Consider the following 22,489-nt stretch of genomic DNA (forward strand, 5'->3'; position numbering starts at 1 on the left):
CAAGTGCATAAATCAAAAGGGTACAACGTTCACGTTCGGAATCGTGGTTCCCGCGGGTGAGAGTCTACAATTCTACATCAATGACCGTCTGTGTCTTCGTCCGAATCTATTTTTGACGCCATCTAGGCCGCGGCTGGTCCGTAAATCCGATTGTTTTAATACTCTCGAGACTCCTCGAGTACTCCTTCTCAAGACGGCGCTTCTCGACATTAAAATATTAGACGAGCAATCTGTGTTTCATCTGACTGTTATCTCCGCACGTGACACATCTATGTATAATTTATTATTGTCAGACAGGATTTAATATAAGCGTTTGATCTCGTAATTGTAATAATCTTCTCTTTCTTTAATCTCGAATTCTCAGAATGCTTGCATTAAGACATTAACAAACGCTTTCTCTATTCTGTGATTTATTCTAATATATTTCACTTATTCGAACTCTTATTTGTTAATTTGCGCGATGTCTAGACTAATAAATTCGTAAAAACGACACTAGATACAAGTGATTAACTAGCGGCTCGCATGAATCATCGGTTATGAATTGTAAAAAGTTCTATGCATAATAAGGTCGTTCGAGGCCGTGCATTATTAATCTTATATGTCACCTGTTATTCTGTTGATTACATTAAATAGCTGCTTAAAATATCATAAATTTGATACATGTCTAAAAAAAACTTTACAGCCATAAAACTTCGATTGTACATTTTTTAACGACATATTTTGTACACCACTATCTTAAGTAAAATAAGCTTAATATTTTATACATATAATTGTCAGTACATAGGTAACTGTGATTCTGTTTTTAATTGCACTCATTTTTTAAGAGATTTATTCTATTTTTCTTTACCTTAGCTATTGCCGAAATATATTATGTATAATGTTTATATCGAGGCTTATATCGTATAAATACCTAATGTGCGGAGATCATGTGCAGAGATTGTTGAAAATTATCCAAGGAAATGTTATTAAAATTATCTAGTTTTTTTATTTTTTCAAGATTGATTTTTCTTTCTCTTTTTTCGTCTAAAAAAAATTTTATATGAGAAACATTTGTACTTTTTACTCATTTTCTCAAGTATAATTATTGTTTTCCCGATGCTGTGCCGCAAGGTACGGGACACCCTGTACCTTACCACGATACTCTTACATAAACACGGCAAATTACGCGTAAAAACCGTAGACGGAAAGCGGCGCGGCATTGCAGTGCCATCCAAGTGAATCTTCGGCGCTAAGCAAGTCGCTGCCCAAGGTTTGTGCAATTAACGAGCCGATTGAAGGTATGCGTGACCCCGAGTGTATATTATGTTGGAAAATCCAACCTTGAATCTTTGAGAATGCGTTGTCTTCGGCCGCAGCAGTTAAAGTTGCGATTAAGAAGTCGCTCCAAAATCACGTCAAATCTCGCTTAATCTACCGAATCGATTATCTCGCTTATCGCGCGTGATCATCCATTAATTATTTTAATATTTGTATAATCTCGCGGGATACTCGAAAGAGAAGTGACTTATCATCGTAATCGTGACGATGATATCTCCGTTTTGTTATCGTCAGACGCCTTCTGATTATTATTTCTTTATTAATCAGTTTATACAAACAATCTCGCAGTTTCTTTGAACAACATTCACGAAGGGACCCTTTCGACGTGGGTCAAAGTTTTGGTTTCTCCTGGGTGTGATCAAGGCTGCGTTCGGGGAGCGCACTATTAGCGCTATTTGGTTATTCTATCCTTGTTCTACACTTGATGAGCGATAAAGATAGCATGATGCAATAGCGCTAATAGCGCGCTCCCCGAACGCAGCCCTAGTGGACAATTTCAATAATCATATACGACGGTTAATTAAGGCGATGGCGGTCTCGACACGCGCTCCTTTGACGATTTTACGTACGTGTTTGTACTTTTGTTACGTGCCGCGATAATTTCGACGGCGAGAAACGTTGATCGGCGAGAAAGGAAGCAACGCCTCGCCGAAATGCCTGTCATCCGCGGATACGTGCCATCCTGACGATTTCTCGTAATAACAAGATTGGTCACATGCACACGGCAAGAATTTATCTTTTTCTTATCTCTGAGGTTGATCGTGTGAAAAAATTATACGGAAGATGAGAATGCACATGCTATAATTCCCTGCGCCTATCTGTATTTTAATGCCGATAAAACCTCCAATCAAGATTATCTACAACAAAATTGAATCTAAATTATTATTATTATCTCCCTTTGATCTCGTAACTGTTGCTTGGCCAGTTGATTTTGAATCTCATCTAGCGCTTACAATTTTTTCTTTAAGTATTAAAATTCGAAGTATAGGTTCCAATGGAAATCCACACAAATATAGAAAACGGGCTAACTAAAAACCAGGCGCGGTAAATAATGCGCGAAAGTTTTATTTCTATCTTTCATTCTTGACATTTCTTTCATCCTGCGCGCCGACTAAATTTGTCAGATTTGAAACACAGTTAGAGTAGTAAAATTAAATCGATTCGATTTAATTTTTGATGCTATATGCATTTAAATAACTGTAAAGAAATCATTGCGAAAAATATTATTTCAGCCAGGGTTCGAACCTGGAACTTCCTTCATTCCGTGAAGGTGTCGTACCAATTCAACCACTTAGGCATGTGGTAATATTTATCGCAATAATCTATTATTAGTTGTAATATTACGCGTACTGTCAGCCAGCGTGATTTAAAATTCAAAGTATATAGGTTCCAATGGAAATCCGTACGAATATAGAAAACGGGCTAACTAAGAACCAGATGCGGTAAATCGTCGAATTGGTACGACACTTTCACGGAATGAAGGAAGTTCCAGATTCGAACCCTGGGTGAGGTAATATTTTTCGCAATGATTTCTTCACAGTTATTTAGATGCATATAGCATCACAAATTAAATCGAATCGATTAATTAAGTATAGGGGGGGGGAGGATTTTTCTACTCCAACCGGAGCTGTGTTTCAAGTCTGACAAATTTAGTCGGCGCGCAGTCAAGGTTGGAAGATATGTAAAATAAAAAAAAAAAACTTTGCGCATTATTTACCGCGCCTGGCGTTCTTAATCAGCCCGTTTTCTATATTTGTTTAAGTATTAAATTTGTGCTAAAAGCAAAGCCATGCAAATAAGGTAGAAAATAAAATTTTAGCAAGAAGGTTGAATTGTCAGGTTTCAATTCTCTTTTATTTTTTTTAAATTATCTTTTTAAAGAGCTTCAAATTTCGATTTAAATTTCTGTAATGTAGCTTGTAGAAAAAAACCTTCGTCACATCAACTAAATATTTTAACGATAAATTAATTTCCATTGATAATTTTTTTTCCTGCGCGACGATTGAACGTTCGTTACTCGTGTATCGCGCCGAAATTCGGAGTTCGTCGACAAAATTTCTCAATTTTCAATCGTTCATTTCCCGACGACTGCGCCCGCGACATCGACGTTTTTCAACGCGGCGTTCCTATCTCATTTCAGCCTGCAGCGTCTGCAGCCGAGAGAAAGTACACGATGTTTACACCCTGTCTAAACGAGGAATACATTGTTGTCGGAGACATAACCGCGAGATAGTGACGTCGCGATAAAATTCGCGTCACCACGTTCAGTGACTGCGTTAATCGCTCTCTATCTCGCCTCCGATTCCGCCTACTTTTCCGGAAATAGATTACGCTGCGCTATCGCGCAGCTCACCATCGCGCCTTGCCTTTTATTATTTGGCCTTTATTCTTCCGTTTCTTTTCCTTTTCTTCTCTTTTTTTCTCTGTCTTGGTGCGATCTCTTCATCCCGACCGCGGTTACGCAATCGTGTCGCGTAATGCGAAAATTCGCGACCTGCGTTTGCACTTTCCGTGGATTCCCATCAGGCAACAACAATTTGACATCTGCTAGCGTTCAAGTATTGACCAATCGTTCTTTCTCCTTTTTTTAGTGTTAATGACATGCAATTACTAGTAAGAACGATAAGTTCGCGTTAAAACGAAAAAAGGCGCTGCGTTGCGGTTTCATGTCGTCCGGTCTCCGCGATTAAACTCGCTTTCAGCTTCATGCACGCCGATTATTATCGGCGCTTAAATTGATATGTGAAAATAATAATACCAGTGACATAAAACTTATAATAACTGGCAATTATATTGCGTTATATTTCACTTAATATCTCCGTGTATGTTTTCATTACTACCATTTTTAGGTAGGTATTTCTTAATTTATTGTAAAGAGAGAATGTGAGAGTGAATACACAAGCGACTTTGTAACACAAGTACGTAATTATCCATGATTTCTCTAAGTATAATCAATATTTCAAAGTATAATAAATAATAAAATATACATAATATAAAATATAAAAGTAATCAATATAAAACATAAAATAAATAAATGTATATTCTCTTCGTCGTAGAACGGATATTAATTTTCAACGAGTATTTTCTTATAAAAGAGATTAGACTACTTTTTACTTATAACATCTATGAAACGGTGAAGCAGATCGATTGTGTTCTCCAGCATAAAATGCAGTTCTCTTACTCGGCAGACGCTGTCTGATCAAGTCTCGTAGTTTTATACGCGATTTTGCCGAGCCAGCTGCGTTCATTATATCGAAGTCGTAATCCGCGACACTCGTCGATCCAGCACTTTTCTCCGGCGTGCTAGACAGTGACAGCACGCGACCGCAATTTCTCGGAGTGTCAACGACGACGGCATGCTGGGTCCGATAGGCCTTTCTCCGTTCCCTCCCTCTCTCTCTCTCTCTCTCTCTCTCAATCTCCCACTCTCCTACTCTCTCTCTTTCACTCTATCTGTCTCTCTTCTTCTCTAGCCGCGTCTTTGTCATCTTTCTCTGTTTCGTTACTCAAGCGCGCGAGCTACTATTACTTAAGACCGCTGGCTGGTTGCGTCGCACATAATAGTTACACTTGCACTTTCGGCTTGCCGCGGCATCAAGCAGTGCTGGATGCAGAAAACTTTAGCAAAGCGAGAACAACGGGGTATTACTTTTGTCTGACTATTGTACTATTGTCTGCATCTACCCTGTAATTCGCGCGTGTAAAGTCAAACGTACGTGTGTATTCTTTCGTAAATAATAGCGAAGAGAATAACATTTCTTTCGTAAATGACAGGGAAGAGAAATTTATCAAATCGATCGTTATTCTTTAGTGGCAGTCCGGTAACTTGAGCCGACGATACTTGACGTACACTCAATGATATTTATACTATACATTTGGACCACATTTAGCGTTCTAAATGAGACAGGAAAATTATTATTTTATTGAAAATCAAAAGTATGCGCTGAAAACAATATTATCTTTTATTGATCATATAAGTGATTCTACGAACGCGATAAAAAAAATTTTTGTTTTAACAAATTGGACAGAATATATATTTCTGACTTTTATCATTTTAAATATATTTTTAAATTTAGCTGTTGAATCATACCGATACGTGTAAAGATCGCTAGAAAAACTTGAAAACTTCTGGATGAATAAGAATCTCTTATTATAATACATATGTGCGCTCATATATTTATAAATAAGAAATTCTTATCGAGGAACCGACGGATGCTCATATCAATAACATTAGCAAAAGGCACTTACAATCATTTTGTTACTGTTTGATCAATACTTAGGACATTATATCATTAATCCATAAATATAATTTCAAATTTTTTTAATATTTTGTTTTTTTAACTTATCTCATAACAACATCCATACTTCTGAATGTTTAGAAAGAGAAAATATTGTAATTATATCATACAAAGAATTCTCCGCAAAATTAACAGTTTAGCGATCGTAATACTTTTCATTGACGTCGTTCAATGTCTCTCGGCTCGCGATCGCCGTCGAATAAAATGTTTAAAGAAGAATGAAGAATCGTTTCTTCCTCATTCGAACGACTCAATTGGAGCGGAATAACAAGATAGGGGCTGGGTCCTCTGGATCCGTCACTGGCTTCCACGCCTGAGCCATGTTCGTTAACTTTCCTACGGTGCCGTTTAACGCGGCCGAGTCTACGAGTATCAACGACGACGATCCGAGCTTGAAGTCACTTTCACGACCGGCGTCCGTAAGATTGGACGCGTTCCAGTAGCCGCGGCTACTAATGTCGTCGACGACGACGACATCGTCATCTTCGTCGTCGTTGTCGTCGTTGTATCACGTCCCGATTTAACCCTTCGCGACACGCGCTTTCGGCCGCGTTACGCGAACGCATTATACCGCCCCGCGATTATCGTAAAAAATCATTATGCAACCATAGCAGATAGCGTCCCCGCCGTTTATTTGTGCAAGTAGATAAAGTCGTGGCAACCTCTCGTCGCGCTGTGTGCCGCGACGCAACGTCACACCGTTCCCGCTAAGAACACAGCCGTTGTACTCCCTCGCGGACTTCTGTAATACGCGAAGAGAAAAATAAATTTCCGCCGACTGGCAGGTATCGGTCCATCAGGTCGCCCGACGGTTTACGGGAAATAGATTTTTATGGGCTGTGAGATAACATCGAACAGTCATTAATTCGGATTGTCGTTACTCCGCGATAGTATCTTGGGCCGTAAATAGACGCAGACAGGTGCGGCTTCTTTAAATAAAGATGCTGACCTACAGTATATTGGCTCTTTAGAGCGGGACGACGCGACGCCGACGCGGTCTCGTGCGAGGAAAATGAATGAACTCGTGAGTTTATTCGCGAGTTCCCTCTCCTCCCGCTCCTTTTGCACCTATAATTTTTCGGTTCGATCTCAAAGATCTCACGAAGATATACTCGGGCACTAAAGTGGTCCAGTGGACGCGTGATTACGCGATACATCGAGCGAAATCGGAAGAGGTTGCGTCGCCGTAACGAAAGGAAAATCTGAAGCATTACACACGACGCGTTTAAAGCAAAGACAAGTGTGGCGTAAAAAAGAAGAAGTAGGTATAGTAAGATGTCCGTGAAATGTACTTGAAGCAGGCATAGGCGAGATTCCTGTCACTCCCAACTGGAAATGGTTTGAAAACGATTGCGCGAGATCCCCAATGTTAATAGGATAGAAGAAACGCGCTCGCCCCCATCTCTCTCTCTCTCTCTCTCTCTCTCTCTCTCCCTTCCTCTGCCTTTCTTTTTCTTCCTTACGATTAGATTAAATGACGATTTCAGGTAGTCAGACACGGGCTGGACGGCACACGGCTTGCGCAGGTGCGACCGATTCCTTGCGTAACGCATATGGCAGACACGCACACGATCCCGGCCTCCGCGGCCCGTTTTCTGTGCCGCGCGCGCGACTCCGTTATAATGTATACAGTTTTCGCAACGTAATCCCGAGGTATTTCGCTTGCTCGGCGCGTTTTCGGCTTTTCGTTTTGCAAGCGGGCAAAACATCTAGCGCGATCGCTCGCAGGAGGGCTGTGATCGCGACCTCCATTCCATTCGGCCCGTACCGTCTTCGATCTCCGTGCCGCGCGCGGCAACTCCCCCAGGAAATCTCCCGCGCGCGGCACGGATTTCGCACGCGATTCCGCACGTGATTCAATCGGAGCACGATCGATCGATCGGCCGGCCACATCGTGGATTCGTTATCGGAACCGTTATTTGCGACACGAATGCGCGACGCTCGATCAGTTCCGAGCGGAAGTCTTGGAATCGCTTATCTAATCATGGCTAAAGCGAATATCAGTAATTGAGAAAAAGTCTGAGAATCACTTTATTAGATATCGATATCTTCCACGTTGGTCCGATTGCGGATAAAGCGCTATTGGCGATAGATCTGCAAATAGATTAGCGCGCAAAAAATTCCATCAAGTTTTTTTCATCACAGCGAAATTCGACAGCTCAGGTTATCGAACTTCTCTTAATGGCCGTTCGGCTACGGCTATTCGTTAACATAATTAATTTTGCTCTCCGCCCCGAAGCGTAGAAATCGATATATTGGCACTTTCTTTATGCGAAATATTTTGTAACATTCATAGCGTTTTCAATTTTTAACATATAAAGAAGTTACGTTATGTAGAAGTTATGTAGAAGAATTCGAAGATGTTATGAATTCCATCAAGATTTTAACGCGAGTATTATTGCCAATTGCGAATATTATTACGGTCCATTGAGCTAAACTATTAGCGTCAACTTTTTCTTGATGAGTATTTTTTTTTCCAATTTTCTACTACCTTAAAAAAAATTAAACAGTTTGTTGTCTTTTTTTATTTTGACAGCGAACAAGCTGACGTGTAACAAGTAAAGCGATCAATATTACAGCCTCGAGCAAGTGGGACACGTCGAACAATCGTCCACCGTTAATTATTAACTAGTAATAAAGTCATTAATTTTTATTTTTTGATAATTTCCATTTCTAATTAAAAAAAAACTTTTATTATTGTTTCTTTGCCTCGTTTAGTCGACGAATTCGAATCGAATGGAGGAGGCAGGCTCGGGGGAGAGTGAGCAGATTTGCGCGTTCGCAAGAGCCGTATACTCGTCCTCTCCGGAGCTGCCGAGCTGCGAGTGAAATTCAATTCGCGTGTACGGCGTATGTTGTACGTACCAGAATGGTTCAAGGCCGCGTCGCCGATTCATGGTCGACTTGGCGAATTGCGCGACGGCATTGCCCGATCGTGCCGTGCGACCGCTTTCGAATGAAAAATTCGGTGGCTGTAACACGTAAGCCGTACAATGGACGCGAAGAACTCGAATCCCGATGAGCTTAGATGGCAAGCTTGGTCCGGGGCTCCAAACGCAACAATCTCGACGGGATTTCGAAGAGACTCTTTGTGTCGCTCCTGAATCATTGAAGAGTGTCAACAGTGACACTAAATTGCCAAGCCAAAGATCGTATTTTTCTTTTGTATATACGGATTTCGCAAGATCTCAGACTCTCAACCGGACATTTTCATTCACACAATTCTAAAACGTTTTTTGATTCTCTCTTCGACTCTTTTGTTCCCCCCGACGAATCTCTTCGCGACATAGAACGCGATCGTAAAATCAAGTTTGCTTACTCTTGCTAAACACAAATGTTTAAGCGAGAAGAAGTTTCCAAAGAACGCCGGCGATTTCAGATTCTCGCCGGTTCTCGTCGGTTCTCGCGGATTCACGTGCATAGCTCTATTAGATTAGATTAGATTAGATTAATGATTCCAATTATAGTATTTCGTACAATTGAAAGCGATGGTATATCTCGTTTTTCCACTGGGATATGACATTTATATTATTATATGTCATCAGAAGACCGCGGTGTTTCGAAACAAAGTGTACGGCACGTCACGAATCTCACGATTGCGATTGTATTTTGTATATATAGGAACCGTTGGATGTCTCCGAAAAAAATCTTTTTTTTGTTTCAGGAGGAGAGAAGGCGATCGCCTGAGAGGGTGGGTGGTAGACTTCGCTCCGAATTTTTGTCTAAAGTAGACCTGAGGGCAGCTGACACGGCAACATGTCGATCATAATGCAGTATATAGACCGGTTCCACGACATGCTGGACAAACACGCAGGTGATTATTAACGGCGGACAAAGTGCGCGCGGGACGGCCGAGGGAGGAGTACTTCGTGGAATCCATGTAGTCTCGGAAAATAATTTAGATTTGTTCGATAAATGGCAGTGAAAACTCAACTGTTTTACAGTATGTCAGTATACCCAGTGACATCATCGTTACATGTTATAATCGACGATTACGTAGCTGCGCGATAATTTCGAGAGTTGGATGCCGCGATATTAGAGTCCTTCGGATTTACATAATTGACGCATGGGAGAGAACGATGTAAATAGTGGGCGGTGATATTGTTGTCGAGCATTATTTCCCTCTCTCGCTTAACAGTTTTTAGATAACTCCGAGCGCGCGTCTCACTGGTATTTGTTCCGTCTATGTTTCTATTATTAATTTTTTATAAGCTATTTAGACTTTATAGTTGTTTCCGAGAAAAATTATGCGCGCCAAGGTTTCTCGATGCATAAATTCTCGTTTGTTCCCCAAGTTCAGGGCTTTTATCTCGAAAAATTCGAACGATATTTACGCATTGCGCGGTTCGAGTTTGATAAGCGCATGTATCGAACGTTCGAAAATAAGTCACGGAAAACGAAACCTCTTCCTACGGATATTTACTTTTTATTTACGTCCTGTATAACAAATGTCAAAATATGTGCGTGGTAGTTTGTCAATGTCACTTTATCGCGTCGCTGCCGGGCGATTGTCGCGTTGCGCGAAGTGGAGCGGGCGATTGTCAGAGGACTTGTCAGTTTCCTTGAGACCGTCACTGTCCCACTTCGAGCGCAGTAACGAAATGTCACTTTGATAATCGCGGCGTCGGGTCGTGCGAGTAAAGTGGAGTAATTCTTTATTCCGTACGGACGGCCGGCCGGCCGTGTCGTGCCGTCGCGTTTGTCGCAACGCGGGCGCCTCTTTTCGCAATTCGCCGACGAGAGGAATCCTACGCCCGACGACTTTGCACCGCGATTAACGATCTGATCGTTTTATCTCTCTGTCGTTTGTTCGGTCAATGAGAATCGCTCTGCGTTTATCGATACGTTAATTAACATCCCGCCGTGATTAGCGTGGAAAAACCATGCGGTACGGCGCGTGTAAGCCGGGATATAAAAGTGCTTCGTTAGCGTCATTAACGTCTCGCGAGCGCTCGATTATTCATTCCGCCGGTGATTTGCATGCGGAAGGTGCAAATTATTCGATCTGTGTATAATGCAGACACAAGGATTACATTAAAATGCCGCGATAAAAGAAAAGTTATACGATGATGGCTTCCGAGCGGCTTCGCGAAGATACACATGTTTTGTTCCCGCGTGAAAAATGAAGGAAACACGCGTATGTATATACAATTCACGAAGACGCAAGTATTTTTCATTTTTCTCTATATGCATGGTTTTTTTTAATTAAAATGACGTTACTCATTGCACGAGCTATTTTTTTTGCGAAAACGCTCATGTGCTCGCAGGTAGTAAATAACCTTTTCTTGTTCATATTTTAACTATACTTAAAGTTGCTCTCTTTTGAACGTCAAAACAGGGTCATTTATAGCACACGCAAATGCATTATCCTTATTCATGTCTTACCACACAATCCTCGTGCGCGTAGATGAAGCCAAACGCGTTTGTTATCCATCCGGTGGAGAATTCCATGGAACGCCCATGGAAATATCCGATCGTTAATTTTTTCTACCGGGAAAACCAAGGGAAGGGTGATCGAACCTTCGAAGGACGTCATGAGAGGAGGAGTTCTCGAAGCGAAGCCGAAGGACGATTTTTGCCGCCATTAAATCATGGTCACTGGATTGCGGTGATTTACTACTGTGCATACGAGAAGGAGGGAGAGCGAGAGAGAGAAAGAAGGAAATCGCCTGCGGCCGTTAATACATTTGTCCATTGTTGCATATCGCGTCTGTTGTGTGCAACACGAGGTCGTTTCCGACTCGATCACGATCGTCTCTGGAAAGAATTAATCGCGGACGACGGAAATTTGAATCTGCGCAGCTTCGATATCGCTTCGTATCGAAACGTGCCGTATTTTCGGTATTGTACCGTCTAGCGACAAATCTAAATATTTTTACGCTGCTACATCGTAATAAGAAGTTTCTTTGCTATATTTCTCATCAATTCGTTCGATACAATCGAAAAGGCTGAAAAAACGAATAAAATAACGTCGCGTCCTTTCGACAAAAGATTGAAACTTCGAGGTCACTCCCGCGGGGATCGTTTTGATGTTCCTTTACAGACACGAGGACGACTAATTGGCTACTGATGAGTTCACCCTTCCCTACGTTACTCATTTGCCTCTCTTACGTCTACCTCGTCAAGGTGCTCGGGCCGAAGCTTATGGAGAATCGGAAACCCTTCCAGCTTAACAACACCTTGGTAGTCTACAACCTGTTACAAGTGATCTTCTCCGCATGGCTTTTCTACGAGGTGAGAACCTGTCCGATTGTTCTTCCGCGATATCGATCGTTCAACGCCGGTTGAATTGGATATTTGAAAAAAAATTTTCCGCTGAATTTTTCAGGAGACATAAAAAGTCGGATTGTGTTCCTGTTTTATTTCAGCCGTTCCTCGACTCGCCGATCATTAATCGAAGCAAATATTTTGTTTTTACTGTAATACAACGTTTCAGAATTTCAGAGCGAAGCTTGCAACAAATATTTAGACGATTATTTGGATTTTCTTTATTTTTTTTCGGGGAAACTTCTTTTTTTTTATATTGTATTTCGTATTTCGTATAATTTGACACAGAATTGCATAAAATCTTTTATGATATATTCCGGACTTTCTCTCGAGTGCCGAAAATAAGTCATAATTATCTGCGCACAATTTCGCCGAATTCCCGTTTCTTTTTGTTTATGTTTGACTCGAAAATTCATTAGCTAATTCCAAATCAGCTTTCAAACTCATTATCGAGCTCACGCTCGGTTTGACGGCACGGCATTTGTCGCGACACGGTCGAAAACGGATGATTATGGTCTTAGGGTACGATACGCTGCTATTTACAGTTGCGCGATCTAGCAATTCCGTGACTTTTACCGCCGGTAACCACCGGAACGCGCGTCCAACGAAAACTTTCTATCTTAACAGTCGCGATTACGTTCGATTACGTCGCTAACGAATACGTTTGTCATTGGTGCAAATTCCCCGGCTGAGCTTATATCTCGTGATTGCAAAAAAGGGGAACGATCAAGGACCCTTCGACTCTTTAGATGTGATTATCAGAATTTGCAAGAGTGTATCGTTACATCGCACTGTCGAAAACATGTTACACTGTCGTTACATTACTTGCCGCGACAAGAATTACGCGACGAGAATGCGCTTGTAACTCCAATGACCGATCTCGTGCCACGGAAATGCACCAATGGCAAAGATGTGCGAAGCACGATTGTACGTTTCTTTCGCAACGCAGTGTCTGATGGGCGGATGGTGGGACCAGTATAGTTTCCGCTGCCAGCCGGTGGATTATTCCAACAGCCCTACCGCGATAAGGGTAAGTAATCGGTCTAATCCTAGCCGGACTGTTCAACTGCCTCCCAACTATCTCAACGAGACGCCAATCGCAACAGAAATCACCGAATCGCATCGAGACCGCTGATATCATGGACGAAAGATATTCATCTATAAATACGTTATTTTTGTAGATAGGCTACTCCTTTTCCGGAGCGGAGGCTTGCGGCGCGGCGGGGGCGAATGTAGCGCGGAGATGATTTAGGCGCGGAAGAGCTTACGCTTTCCTCTTCATCTCGCATTAGAGAGCCTGGCATGTCCCATGTTCCTCGAGCGCCTCGATCAAATTTTTCACCGCTTCGATATCCGCTATTTCGGCTCTCGGTAGAGTAGTCGAGCGTTAATCGGCTGATTGTGAGTGTTGAACGCATGTCGCACCCCCATCGGCAATTGAGAATCGCAATTGTAGATTTCGCACATTTTTCGCACATTTTTCAGTCTCCACTGATTTATCCTTCAACCGGAGGAATCTAAATTCATCCCGTTTCTTCGCGTTTCTTTCGCGGGCCAAAGCAAGCCCCTTTTCTTTCACCCGGCTGCGACTCCTTTTCCTGTTGTAGGTGCGAGACGCGGCATCGCTCGACATTCGTGGAGAATGCGACACGATATCTTAAGTAGTGCGAAAGTAGTTGATAAGCTTGTGCGCAATATACATCTGCTGTATTATGCCTATTTTCTGAATCTATTCATTGATCGATGGCGAATGGCCTCTGGGCGAATGTGGTTGCAGATAGGGATATCCGGATGGCTGACTGGAAACTATTCTCTAAGATGTCAACCTGTAGACTACAGCGACAGACCTGAAGTACTGAGGGTGGGTGATCTTCCGTGATTAACAGTTGCCCTTGCCTTGATCTCTTTCTGTTCGCGTTTGTATATCTAACTTTATTGAAATGCTTCACAAAACCGGTCAATTAATTAGAAGTTTGACCGAAACGAGAAAAGTAATTTTTTGATGAACCTTATTAGATGATGTTGATTCGCGTTGGATTAACATTGTATACTTTATATATACGATTCTCGAATATTTTTCCCATTGTAAATTAATAAACTGTTACCGATTGAAAAATTATTCCAAGAACCTGCGATCTTGTAGCTCGATAATGACCGGTTCTGTACAATGTACATAGTAGGCCGTAAAATAGCATACGTTAAAAGAAGAGGCAAAGTAGCTTAGTACGTAGAGTCGCGAACTCAGTAGAGTGCGCGATAGAACGACTCTAACTGTGCGATTAACACTGTTTAACACACGCTGTGTATCATTGTGCCTTAGAAACGGTAACGACCGTGAAGCTACGTAGACTCGCCCATTTACGCGCTATCGCGTCACATTAATTTCTGTCATCGTATCCATATGTACTGTGACGCACGCCGATGTTAATGACGATTTTCACGGACTCCTCAACGTCTCGAATACACCACCGTGACACAAATTAATGTGTGCACTCGCGAAATGCTTTAATATTCTTGTAAAAACTGGTTTTCAAAAACACTTAATAATTGCGTTTATTTTGTGTCTCACCCACTAGCGGATCCTGACGTCGATGATGGGAGGGGTTTCGGCAAAATTATTTGCTTTCATATTTTTCTTAGTCATCGCGCTTAGCTTTTACTTCAGGATCAACGAGAACTTTTGATCCTGCTTTAATGCTTAATGCATTTTTTTCTTAGATTTTTCTTAAAACAGATCCAATAAAACCGATTTCTTTTATTTGAAAGAAGGATTTTAACCCTAATCCTCCACCTAGGATCCGCCAGTGGTCTCACCCATTATTCTGTTTACGTTAACGAGACGCACGTAAGCGAATTCGCTTGTAAATTGCTGTATCAATGCAACATGCACATTCCTTCTCCCTTTCTCTTCCTTCTCCCCCTCTCTTTCTCTCTCTCTCTTTTCCTGTTTAATTGAACTAATTTTTAATTCACTTGCAATCATAATATGTAAAAAAAAGTGTTTAAAACTGTTTAAGTGTGTAACAGAGATCGAAGGCAAGAATCCTGAACTTCGACAGAAATGTAAGAGTATCTCACACACATGTTCAAGATAAAATTTTTCGAGTAGAGTAAATTCAAAGAAAATTTCATACATAAAACCGACTAGATTAAAGTGATTAAAAAGCTTCTTCTAATCGATATTTCGAAATCGCAGATGGTCCATGCAAGCTGGTGGTATTACTTCTCGAAATTTACCGAATTCATGGACACGGTACGTATATAGTGGTCTAATTGTAAACGTTCCCTTTTACCGGGACGCGCAATTATATTTCACGGGTCTAATCGCGCGCATCTCCTTCCAGATCTTTTTCGTGCTAAGAAAGAAGAATAATCACGTGTCTACGCTGCATGTGATTCACCACGGTTGCATGCCCATGTCGGTCTGGTTCGGTGTCAAGTTCACGCCAGGTAGGTAGAAAATTGTTTATGTAATTCCTTACATATTGATACGTATGATTCCTACGTTGCAGAAATTCGACCGATTTTGCAAAACTAATTTGTGTCAATGTCGCGAGCCCTCAACTAAGAGTTTTTCTTATATATTTGTATATATTCAGGTAGCGAGTTGACGTTGTCATCATTTCAATGTTAAAATGTCGTCAAAAACATCATTTTGACATCAAAATGACAATAAATAACGCCGGCTTGTTATCTAAGCATATATGGACCAACTGTTACGAAAACGGCCACGGTGATCAATTTCTTGAGAGACGCAAAAGAATTATTTTTCTTGTTTTCTCACATGTATATCATTATTTTAAAACCTAATCGGCACATTTGGAATTTAAATATGTGCTTTTCGAGAACTTGATAATAATCTTTCTTGCGAAAACGCGGACACGTGTTATTTTAGCAATTATTAGCTAAAAGCTATATATCGTAACAAAGATACGATATATAGCTTTTAGCTGTCGATTATCGGAAACAACTTGTAATTAATACTCTTGATGACTCATATCCTTGTGACTCCGCGTATGTAATTTTGAGAATGCAGTATTTGTCGTTTTTTACGTCAAGCCTTCGATGATCGGAAATGAGCGAACTGCGAGCAATTTCATGCTAATTTCTGTTGATGATCTTTCAGGCGGCCACTCGACCTTCTTCGGTTTGTTGAACACCTTCGTCCACATCGTGATGTACACATATTATCTTCTGGCGGCAATGGGTCCAAAGGTGCAGCCGTACCTCTGGTGGAAGAAGTATCTGACCGCCTTCCAGATGCTGCAGTTCATCGCCATCATGGTCCACGCTTTCCAGTTGCTCTTCATCGAGTGCAACTACCCGAAGGCGTTCGTCTGGTGGATCGGCCTGCATGCCGTCATGTTCCTCTTCCTGTTCAAGGAGTTCTACCAGCAGAGCTATCAGCAGAAGAAACCCAGAAAGGTGGCGATGACCAACGGTGTTGTCAAGGGGGAACATCAATCAAAGGGCAAACACGCGAACGGTGTTGCGAACGGCGCCGCAAATGGAACCGCGAACGGCGTCGCGAACGGCGTCGTCAATGGCACCGCAAACGGCGTCGCCAACGGCGTTGCAAACGGCTTCTCGCCCAGGAGGAGGGATGCCGCCGATTATTACGTGAAAGGCGAAAGCCTAGCGACGGAGCTCAATCTCCGAAAATCGTTTGCAACGAAATTCGAGTAACCCTCGAGCGAGCGCATAGCCTAGTCGATCTTCTCTCGCCACGACGTCGTGTTTTTCTTTTTCTTCCGCGAAATCGCCGAAGGATTAGTGGGCCTTCGTCCCTCTGTCTTTCTCTCTCTCTCTCTCTCTCTCTCTCTCTCTCTCTCTCTCTCTCTTTCTCTCTCTCTTTCTCTCTTCCCTTGTCTTTAATTTGCCGTATCTAAACACGAAGGGTTGAAGGCCCCGCCGAGATCGACGCATCTATCGAAAAAGAAAAAGAGTACAAAATTACGTCGCACGTATTCGGCTCGCGGTGTGAAGCGTACGTCGATGCACTTCATTGATGATACGATACTTCACGAGCGCGACGATTCTCCAGCTAGATCCGAGCAGTCCGAGCAGCCGTGCGCGACCGTGGTCCGGCGACTGACGCAAAAGGATGCTCGGGCAGATCGTGTCCAGGTGCTCCCGCGATCGTAAACGAAGCCGGGGAAAAATAGATATTATCGAGTTGACCGTTCTCAAACATTCAGTGCGGGAGCAGAAAAGATACGATCGCGCCGGTGTGCCTTGGGAAGACAGGCGTGCCTTTTGCTCAATACTTAAAGCTCAAAAGCATCGGTTCGAAATGCCAGTAACCGACCTCTGTGATCGTGCGTACGTCGACTCGCGAGAGGGTCTCTCGACATCCCCCTTCCTTCGCGTGTCCAGTAGCCGCCACGCCGACGTTCGGTCCCGGCGTCGCGACGCCTTCCACACCGCGGATGTGCCGATGCTCGTTGCGGATGCTCGCCGTCTCGGTTGTACTATAACGCGTGAACGCGCGCGCGAAGCGTGCTAGGGTTTCGCGTTCGCGATCGTTAGCTTCTTCAGCTGAGAGATTGAACATTGAGAATCTCCCTCCGCTCGGCAGTCGAACCATCTCCGAAGAAACCTCGGATTGAGAGATTTAAACGGACAGCATATTATTTAGGCTAAAAGAACGAGTTTGAAGTTTAAAGTGACAAAAGATGAACGAATTAAAAAAGACAGATACTCATCTTGCAAAATTGCGGACAAAAATGTAGATATGCTAAATGCCTGTTTTTTAACTTCCTGCTTTTAATTACCATCTACTTATTATTAACTATGACTATTGTTATTAAGTACTGTCGAGCTTTTATATTCTTCCCGAAGCTGAAGTCGATTGAAACCGCGATGGTCGCAACGTTATCTGTCTCGCTCGCTTCGCGCGCGTTTTGTATGTAATACATAGCGTCTTGTACATAGGTAGGCTAGTTTTATATACTACTAAAGAAGAGTCCGAGGAGTGCGACGGCCGTGCCACACTTCGAGGCAATTAAAAAAAAAAAAAAATCAAGTTCGAGGGCTAATTTATATAAATCCACATGTGCATATATATAAGAAACGGAAGCTATATGAATAAAATCGCTCGTTGGGGTGCATGACCCTTATAGTTGCGGCTACGTACATAAGGAAAAAGAAAAGTCCAAAGGGCGCCTTGAATTTTCGACTTCTTGGGATCTCGATCCGATTACTGCCCTTCTCACTTATACATTCTTGAGTCTTGCGATTCGAGTAATTGCAGCGAGCGTAATTGAAGAGCTTGTTTCCTCGCGATAGACAATAAAGAATATACTTTCGTAGCTTAACAATGGAAGAGAAATTATTGTCGAAAGAATTGAACTCGAACTGGTAACGAGCTCTTCGACTGCGATCTGTCATGTGCGTGATCTGCAATAATTGATGCGTATACCATACGCGAGCGTTCGTGAAATCTATGTAAAAAAAAATTCGGAATTCCGTGAATTCAGAATATTTCAGCTCGAAAAATTGGAGCCGTCGATTTTTTTGTTAGATACGGCTGATTTTTTTTTTAAATATTGATTAATATACGATCACTGGAACGATGAAAAATGTTAAATGCCCGCGTATGGTACAAAAGAAATACGCGGACAATCCAACGAATTTTTTCTTCCACTCGGTAGAGAACTTGAAGTTGTTTTGTTGCAAGTGACTCGCCGAAGTGGGGTGCCAAAAGCGAATTACGGGCGTGCGCTGCCAATCTCGATAGGTAGCGATATATGAAAATTCCAAGTGCCCTTACATCGAGAGAATTTTTACGTCGTACTGTAACCGAAATTTATTAATCACACAATTCGGTTTTAACATTTTTTTTTTATTAAGCGGTATCCATAATTAATGTAGAGAATCTAAGCCGATTTTTAGTACTTTTTGAATTAAAAAAAAACCTAAATTTGAGAAAGTTATAGCTTGCTAAAGTTTCTTTGATGACGGCAACTTCAAAAGGTATGACGTCATTTCTTATATAAGATATGACGTCACAGCACATTTTCGTGTACTATATTTTCTTCAATTTTGAAGATATTGCAAAAATTTAAATTTACAAAGAAAGTATGCCATGATCAGACCGCTTAATAAAAAAAAATTGTGTTAAAACCGAATTGGTTAACGTGTATTACGTGATGTATTTTTGCGAAAAATATAAGTTTATTTACTATGCCTGTGTACTTTGAATTATTGCTCCTGCGGTTTAGTAGTAGTAGTAGTAGTAGTAAAGTTTATTTCCAATTCCAGAGAATTTCAGAAATGGCGTTTTATAGGGACGTACCCAACCCTTCCTGCGGTTTAGTATAAAAGTATATATATATATATATATATATATATATATATATATATATGTAATATCGGATATCTATTATCGGTTAAATTATTTCGCAAAAAGCGAAATAATTTTTTATACTAAATGATATATTTGTTAAATCTATCTAAGCTTGATGCTGCGTAATGTGTATTTGTACATACCTCATCTGTTTCACGAATTTGAAATCACATTATTGCTAAGATGTTTAGTGTTTATTCGCGAAATGACAGTGCATGAAAATTCAACGGGTTTTTATATCAGTATATGAGACATCTGTTTCAACGTTAACGAATGCTTTACATTTGTCGCACATACTGCATAATGAAAACGTGTATTCAGATAGAAAACGTTACGTACTTAGTAATATACTTCGTACAAAGTACAGAATTGACGATTGTTTTCCACTCAAGAAAAAAAAAACGCAGTAGACGTAATATTTTTTTAGAATCTACAAAATTTATTTGTCGAATTAAATTTCTAATTCTTTGAACACGTAACAATATAATATAAATGAACGGCGACAGACTACAATATATAGATCACTTAATTGCTATTTTGTATCATGTATAATAATAAATTGTAACGCTGCAACCAATCCTTAAAGGACACACCGTCCACGGTCGTTTCGTCGAGTGCCATTGCTTCTTGTACATCTTGGTTCGCCCTAAAAACATGATTATAGTTAAAATAACTGTAACGTCAGATTATCTTGACGGTTTAACTTACCAAGCACTCAGGACGGCGTCGAAGCGCTTGATCTCCTCGCGCGCCTGATCGCAAACGACTGTGGCGAGATTCAGCAGCTCCAAACTATTGTAATTACACTTTTCTCGTGACGGCATTAACTTATCTGCGCACTCAATCTCCTCAGTTGACGACGAACAGTGCAGTTTCGTGTAAACTATATTGGCAATTGCGTTTTTATAGCATTCTATGAGGGAGTATATCGGTATTTGTATTATTGGGAAGTAAGGCTTGATCCTCGAGCACTGCGGATTGACTGAGGTGATGAAGACTTTGTCGAGGCCACAGATTGCGTGTCTGCGAGAAAATTTGTTCATTATATATTAGCTTTACGATAATAATGTAAAATTTAACGTGAAAAACTTTTATACCAACCTGTATAGTCCCACATCTCCCTTCAACATTACTTTTCGTAAAGCATTGAGATCCAAGATATTATAAAACATATCCAGTTCGATGTCCAACGCATTCTTCACGCATTTCGCGTCGTAATTGTCGACCTGTAACGCCATTATTTTCTGCAATTCGTGATGCAGCTTCTCTTTCTCTTTAAATATGAGCGTCGGCGTAGAGTTTAAAACTGCTATAGATCGCTGAATGTCTTTTATATATTTTTCCTGCAATATGTTCGATATCAGTATCAAGGGTATGTAGAGTGTGGAATATGTACCAATACGTACCATCTGTGCGTCAATCGTCTCTATGTCGGACGTTAATCGAGCTATGTCGAGATTGAGCAAGGAATTTTCCTGGATAGTGTTCTTCAACTTCTGAACTTCGTTTTGCCGATACGACTGTTCGGCTTCTAACTTTCTCACCTCCAATTTCAGAGCTAACCACGCGTTCACATCTTCATGGGCTAACGACTGCAAGACGAAGTGTGCATTAATCTTAATTTAATTTTTCTGTCAATCATCTTTTCTCATAGTTTGAAATCTTTTCACGGTACCTCTATTAGTTCAATGAATTCCACTAAGCGTTGTTGGTACATGTTAGCTCTAATATTAGACGATATGCCTTTCGAAATACTGCATATGTATTGACCGCAAGCTCTTGCGATACCAATATCTATATTTTCGCCCACTACACTCGAACTGCCCAAGTCGCTTTTGGTCTCCAATTTCATTAATGTGTCTAAATCTTGCGACAGCGTTTGATACAAGTGTGTCCACAGCGGGTGTACGCCAATACCACTGAGAGAGCTCGATACCTTTGTCCATATCTGTTATTGGAAAATGTCATTTTCGTCAATACTATTTTACATGCAAATATTATTTTATATTCTATAAAAAAGATTTACCTGTTTCTTATCTATGGCTGAACGACGCAGATCTGTTATCATATGTAGATTCTCCCTTAATTTCTGTTGATCTATGTCCATAGAGGTGCTTGGCATTAAATGCTGGCACACTCGTCTCATGTCGCCGCAATCTTTCAGTTGCTTGCTGGTTTCGCCATGTTTTAATTTGAGAAAATCCTTCCTCGTACTGGTTACCGAACACTTACTCTTTATATCCTTCAATCGTTGCACTAACAATTTTATGGAACTTGTTAAAACTGTATTAAAACATTCTCAAGATCAACTGGTTTTCATCTTACTTTTTTGTCTGACAGTATAGTCCTGTTCTTCGTATTCTTCTTCCAGCGCAGATATCTGTTGTTTCAATGTGCTGCTTTTAGATCTCAGTTGATTCAACTCTCTCATAGATGAAATTGCAGAGTCGTTCAACCCATGCTTCAGTTTGTACAGTAAAATGTTCTTTCTTATTTTACAGGCTTGGGCCGCAGGAAACACAGAATTGGAAATGTCCTCCCATAACAACTCCAATACTCCCTTGCACAATCTGATAAAAAGAAAAAAATTGGCAAGTCGATAACATGGCAAGCTCCAGTAAATAGATACAAAGTAATGGATACACAAGTAAGACGAACATTTTCTTTACTGAATCATTGTATATTGTCGACGGACACTCGAGCTGGCGAGTCCACGCAAAATTATCTGCATCCTCGTTCATAATGATTCCGTTCCTGGGTAAGAAAATACAATGAATATGCAAACGTTCCAATTTCCAATGGCCCAACATATTTTTATCTAACAGTAAAAGATACTATAAATATATAAAAGTATCTAAATAAAAGCCGGAGAGGTTATTTATTCGAAAACAGTCTTTTAACTTGCAAAAATTACAATCTTATAAACACTCTGATTTCATGTAGATATATCTACATATTTCTTTTAAAAACTTCAAATATACATAGAGTAAGCTATTCATTAATTTATGACAATTCACAAAAATTAAATCCGTCTTGAGAACATGTATAGGATTAATTGTCGCGCGATCGCTACGAAAGGAGAGAAGCAATATTATTTATACCGGTCAATTTTCTTGTCGTTTAATCCCAGTTGATCCCAGTTGACAGTGCTCGTAAACAGCGTGTTGTTCTCCCTTGTGTGATCGTAACGTATATGAACCCCTTTCGTCCTTTAGGTCCGTTTGTTTTACTTGCACTTCCTAGCGCTTTCTGCATCTGA

The 22,489-nt window shown here is 41.0% G+C and overlaps 2 protein-coding genes across 8 annotated transcripts in view; one reads left to right on the forward strand and one right to left on the reverse strand.

Moving 5' to 3' along the window:
* LOC139811790 (very long chain fatty acid elongase AAEL008004) overlaps positions 1 to 19,068 on the forward strand; it is a 39,366-nt gene extending 20,298 nt beyond the window's left edge. For 3 of the 6 annotated variants that reach the window (XM_071776186.1, XM_071776187.1, XM_071776185.1), the window contains exons 2-8: positions 9,280 to 9,429; positions 11,659 to 11,849; positions 12,832 to 12,912; positions 13,660 to 13,743; positions 15,079 to 15,135; positions 15,227 to 15,332; positions 16,009 to 19,068. In XM_071776186.1, coding sequence (XP_071632287.1) covers positions 9,372 to 9,429; positions 11,659 to 11,849; positions 12,832 to 12,912; positions 13,660 to 13,743; positions 15,079 to 15,135; positions 15,227 to 15,332; positions 16,009 to 16,568 — 1,137 coding nt within the window. In that variant the 5' untranslated portion in view covers positions 9,280 to 9,371 and the 3' untranslated portion in view covers positions 16,569 to 19,068. Of the gene's footprint in view, positions 1 to 9,279; positions 9,430 to 10,228; positions 10,753 to 11,658; positions 11,850 to 12,831; positions 12,913 to 13,659; positions 13,744 to 15,078; positions 15,136 to 15,226; positions 15,333 to 16,008 lie in introns of those variants that run through there. The other 3 variants (XM_071776188.1, XM_071776190.1, XM_071776189.1) reach the window with 3 other exon arrangements.
* A 466-nt stretch (positions 19,069 to 19,534) lies between these two features.
* Positions 19,535 to 22,489, reverse strand: LOC139811789 (uncharacterized). Of its 2 annotated transcripts, none has more exons than XM_071776183.1 (9): positions 22,332 to 22,489; positions 21,889 to 21,984; positions 21,556 to 21,800; positions 21,257 to 21,486; positions 20,906 to 21,178; positions 20,637 to 20,822; positions 20,332 to 20,573; positions 19,939 to 20,253; positions 19,535 to 19,876 (listed from the first exon to the last, which is right to left on the reverse strand). In XM_071776183.1, exons 2-9 carry the CDS (start codon positions 21,969 to 21,971, stop codon positions 19,756 to 19,758), a joined length of 1,695 nt encoding a protein of 564 aa, XP_071632284.1. In that variant the 5' UTR covers positions 21,972 to 21,984; positions 22,332 to 22,489; the 3' UTR covers positions 19,535 to 19,755. The 2 variants fall into 2 exon arrangements, with proteins under 2 accessions (XP_071632284.1, XP_071632285.1); XM_071776184.1 differs by lacking the exon at positions 22,332 to 22,489 and adding an exon at positions 22,145 to 22,166.

This window comes from Temnothorax longispinosus, chromosome 4, assembly GCF_030848805.1.
Source record: "Temnothorax longispinosus isolate EJ_2023e chromosome 4, Tlon_JGU_v1, whole genome shotgun sequence".
Classification (NCBI taxonomy): Eukaryota; Metazoa; Arthropoda; class Insecta; order Hymenoptera; family Formicidae; genus Temnothorax; species Temnothorax longispinosus.

Coding starts and splice junctions, on each gene's coding strand:
- LOC139811789 (XM_071776183.1), bottom strand. CDS start 21,971: ATGAACGAGGATGCAGATAATTTTGCGTGGACTCGCCAGCTCGAGTGT. Junction 21,487..21,555: donor CTATACTGTCAGACAAAAAA/GTAAGATGAAAA, acceptor TAAAATTGTTAG/TGCAACGATTGAAGGATATA. Junction 19,877..19,938: donor GACGCCGTCCTGAGTGCTTG/GTAAGTTAAACC, acceptor TCATGTTTTTAG/GGCGAACCAAGATGTACAAG.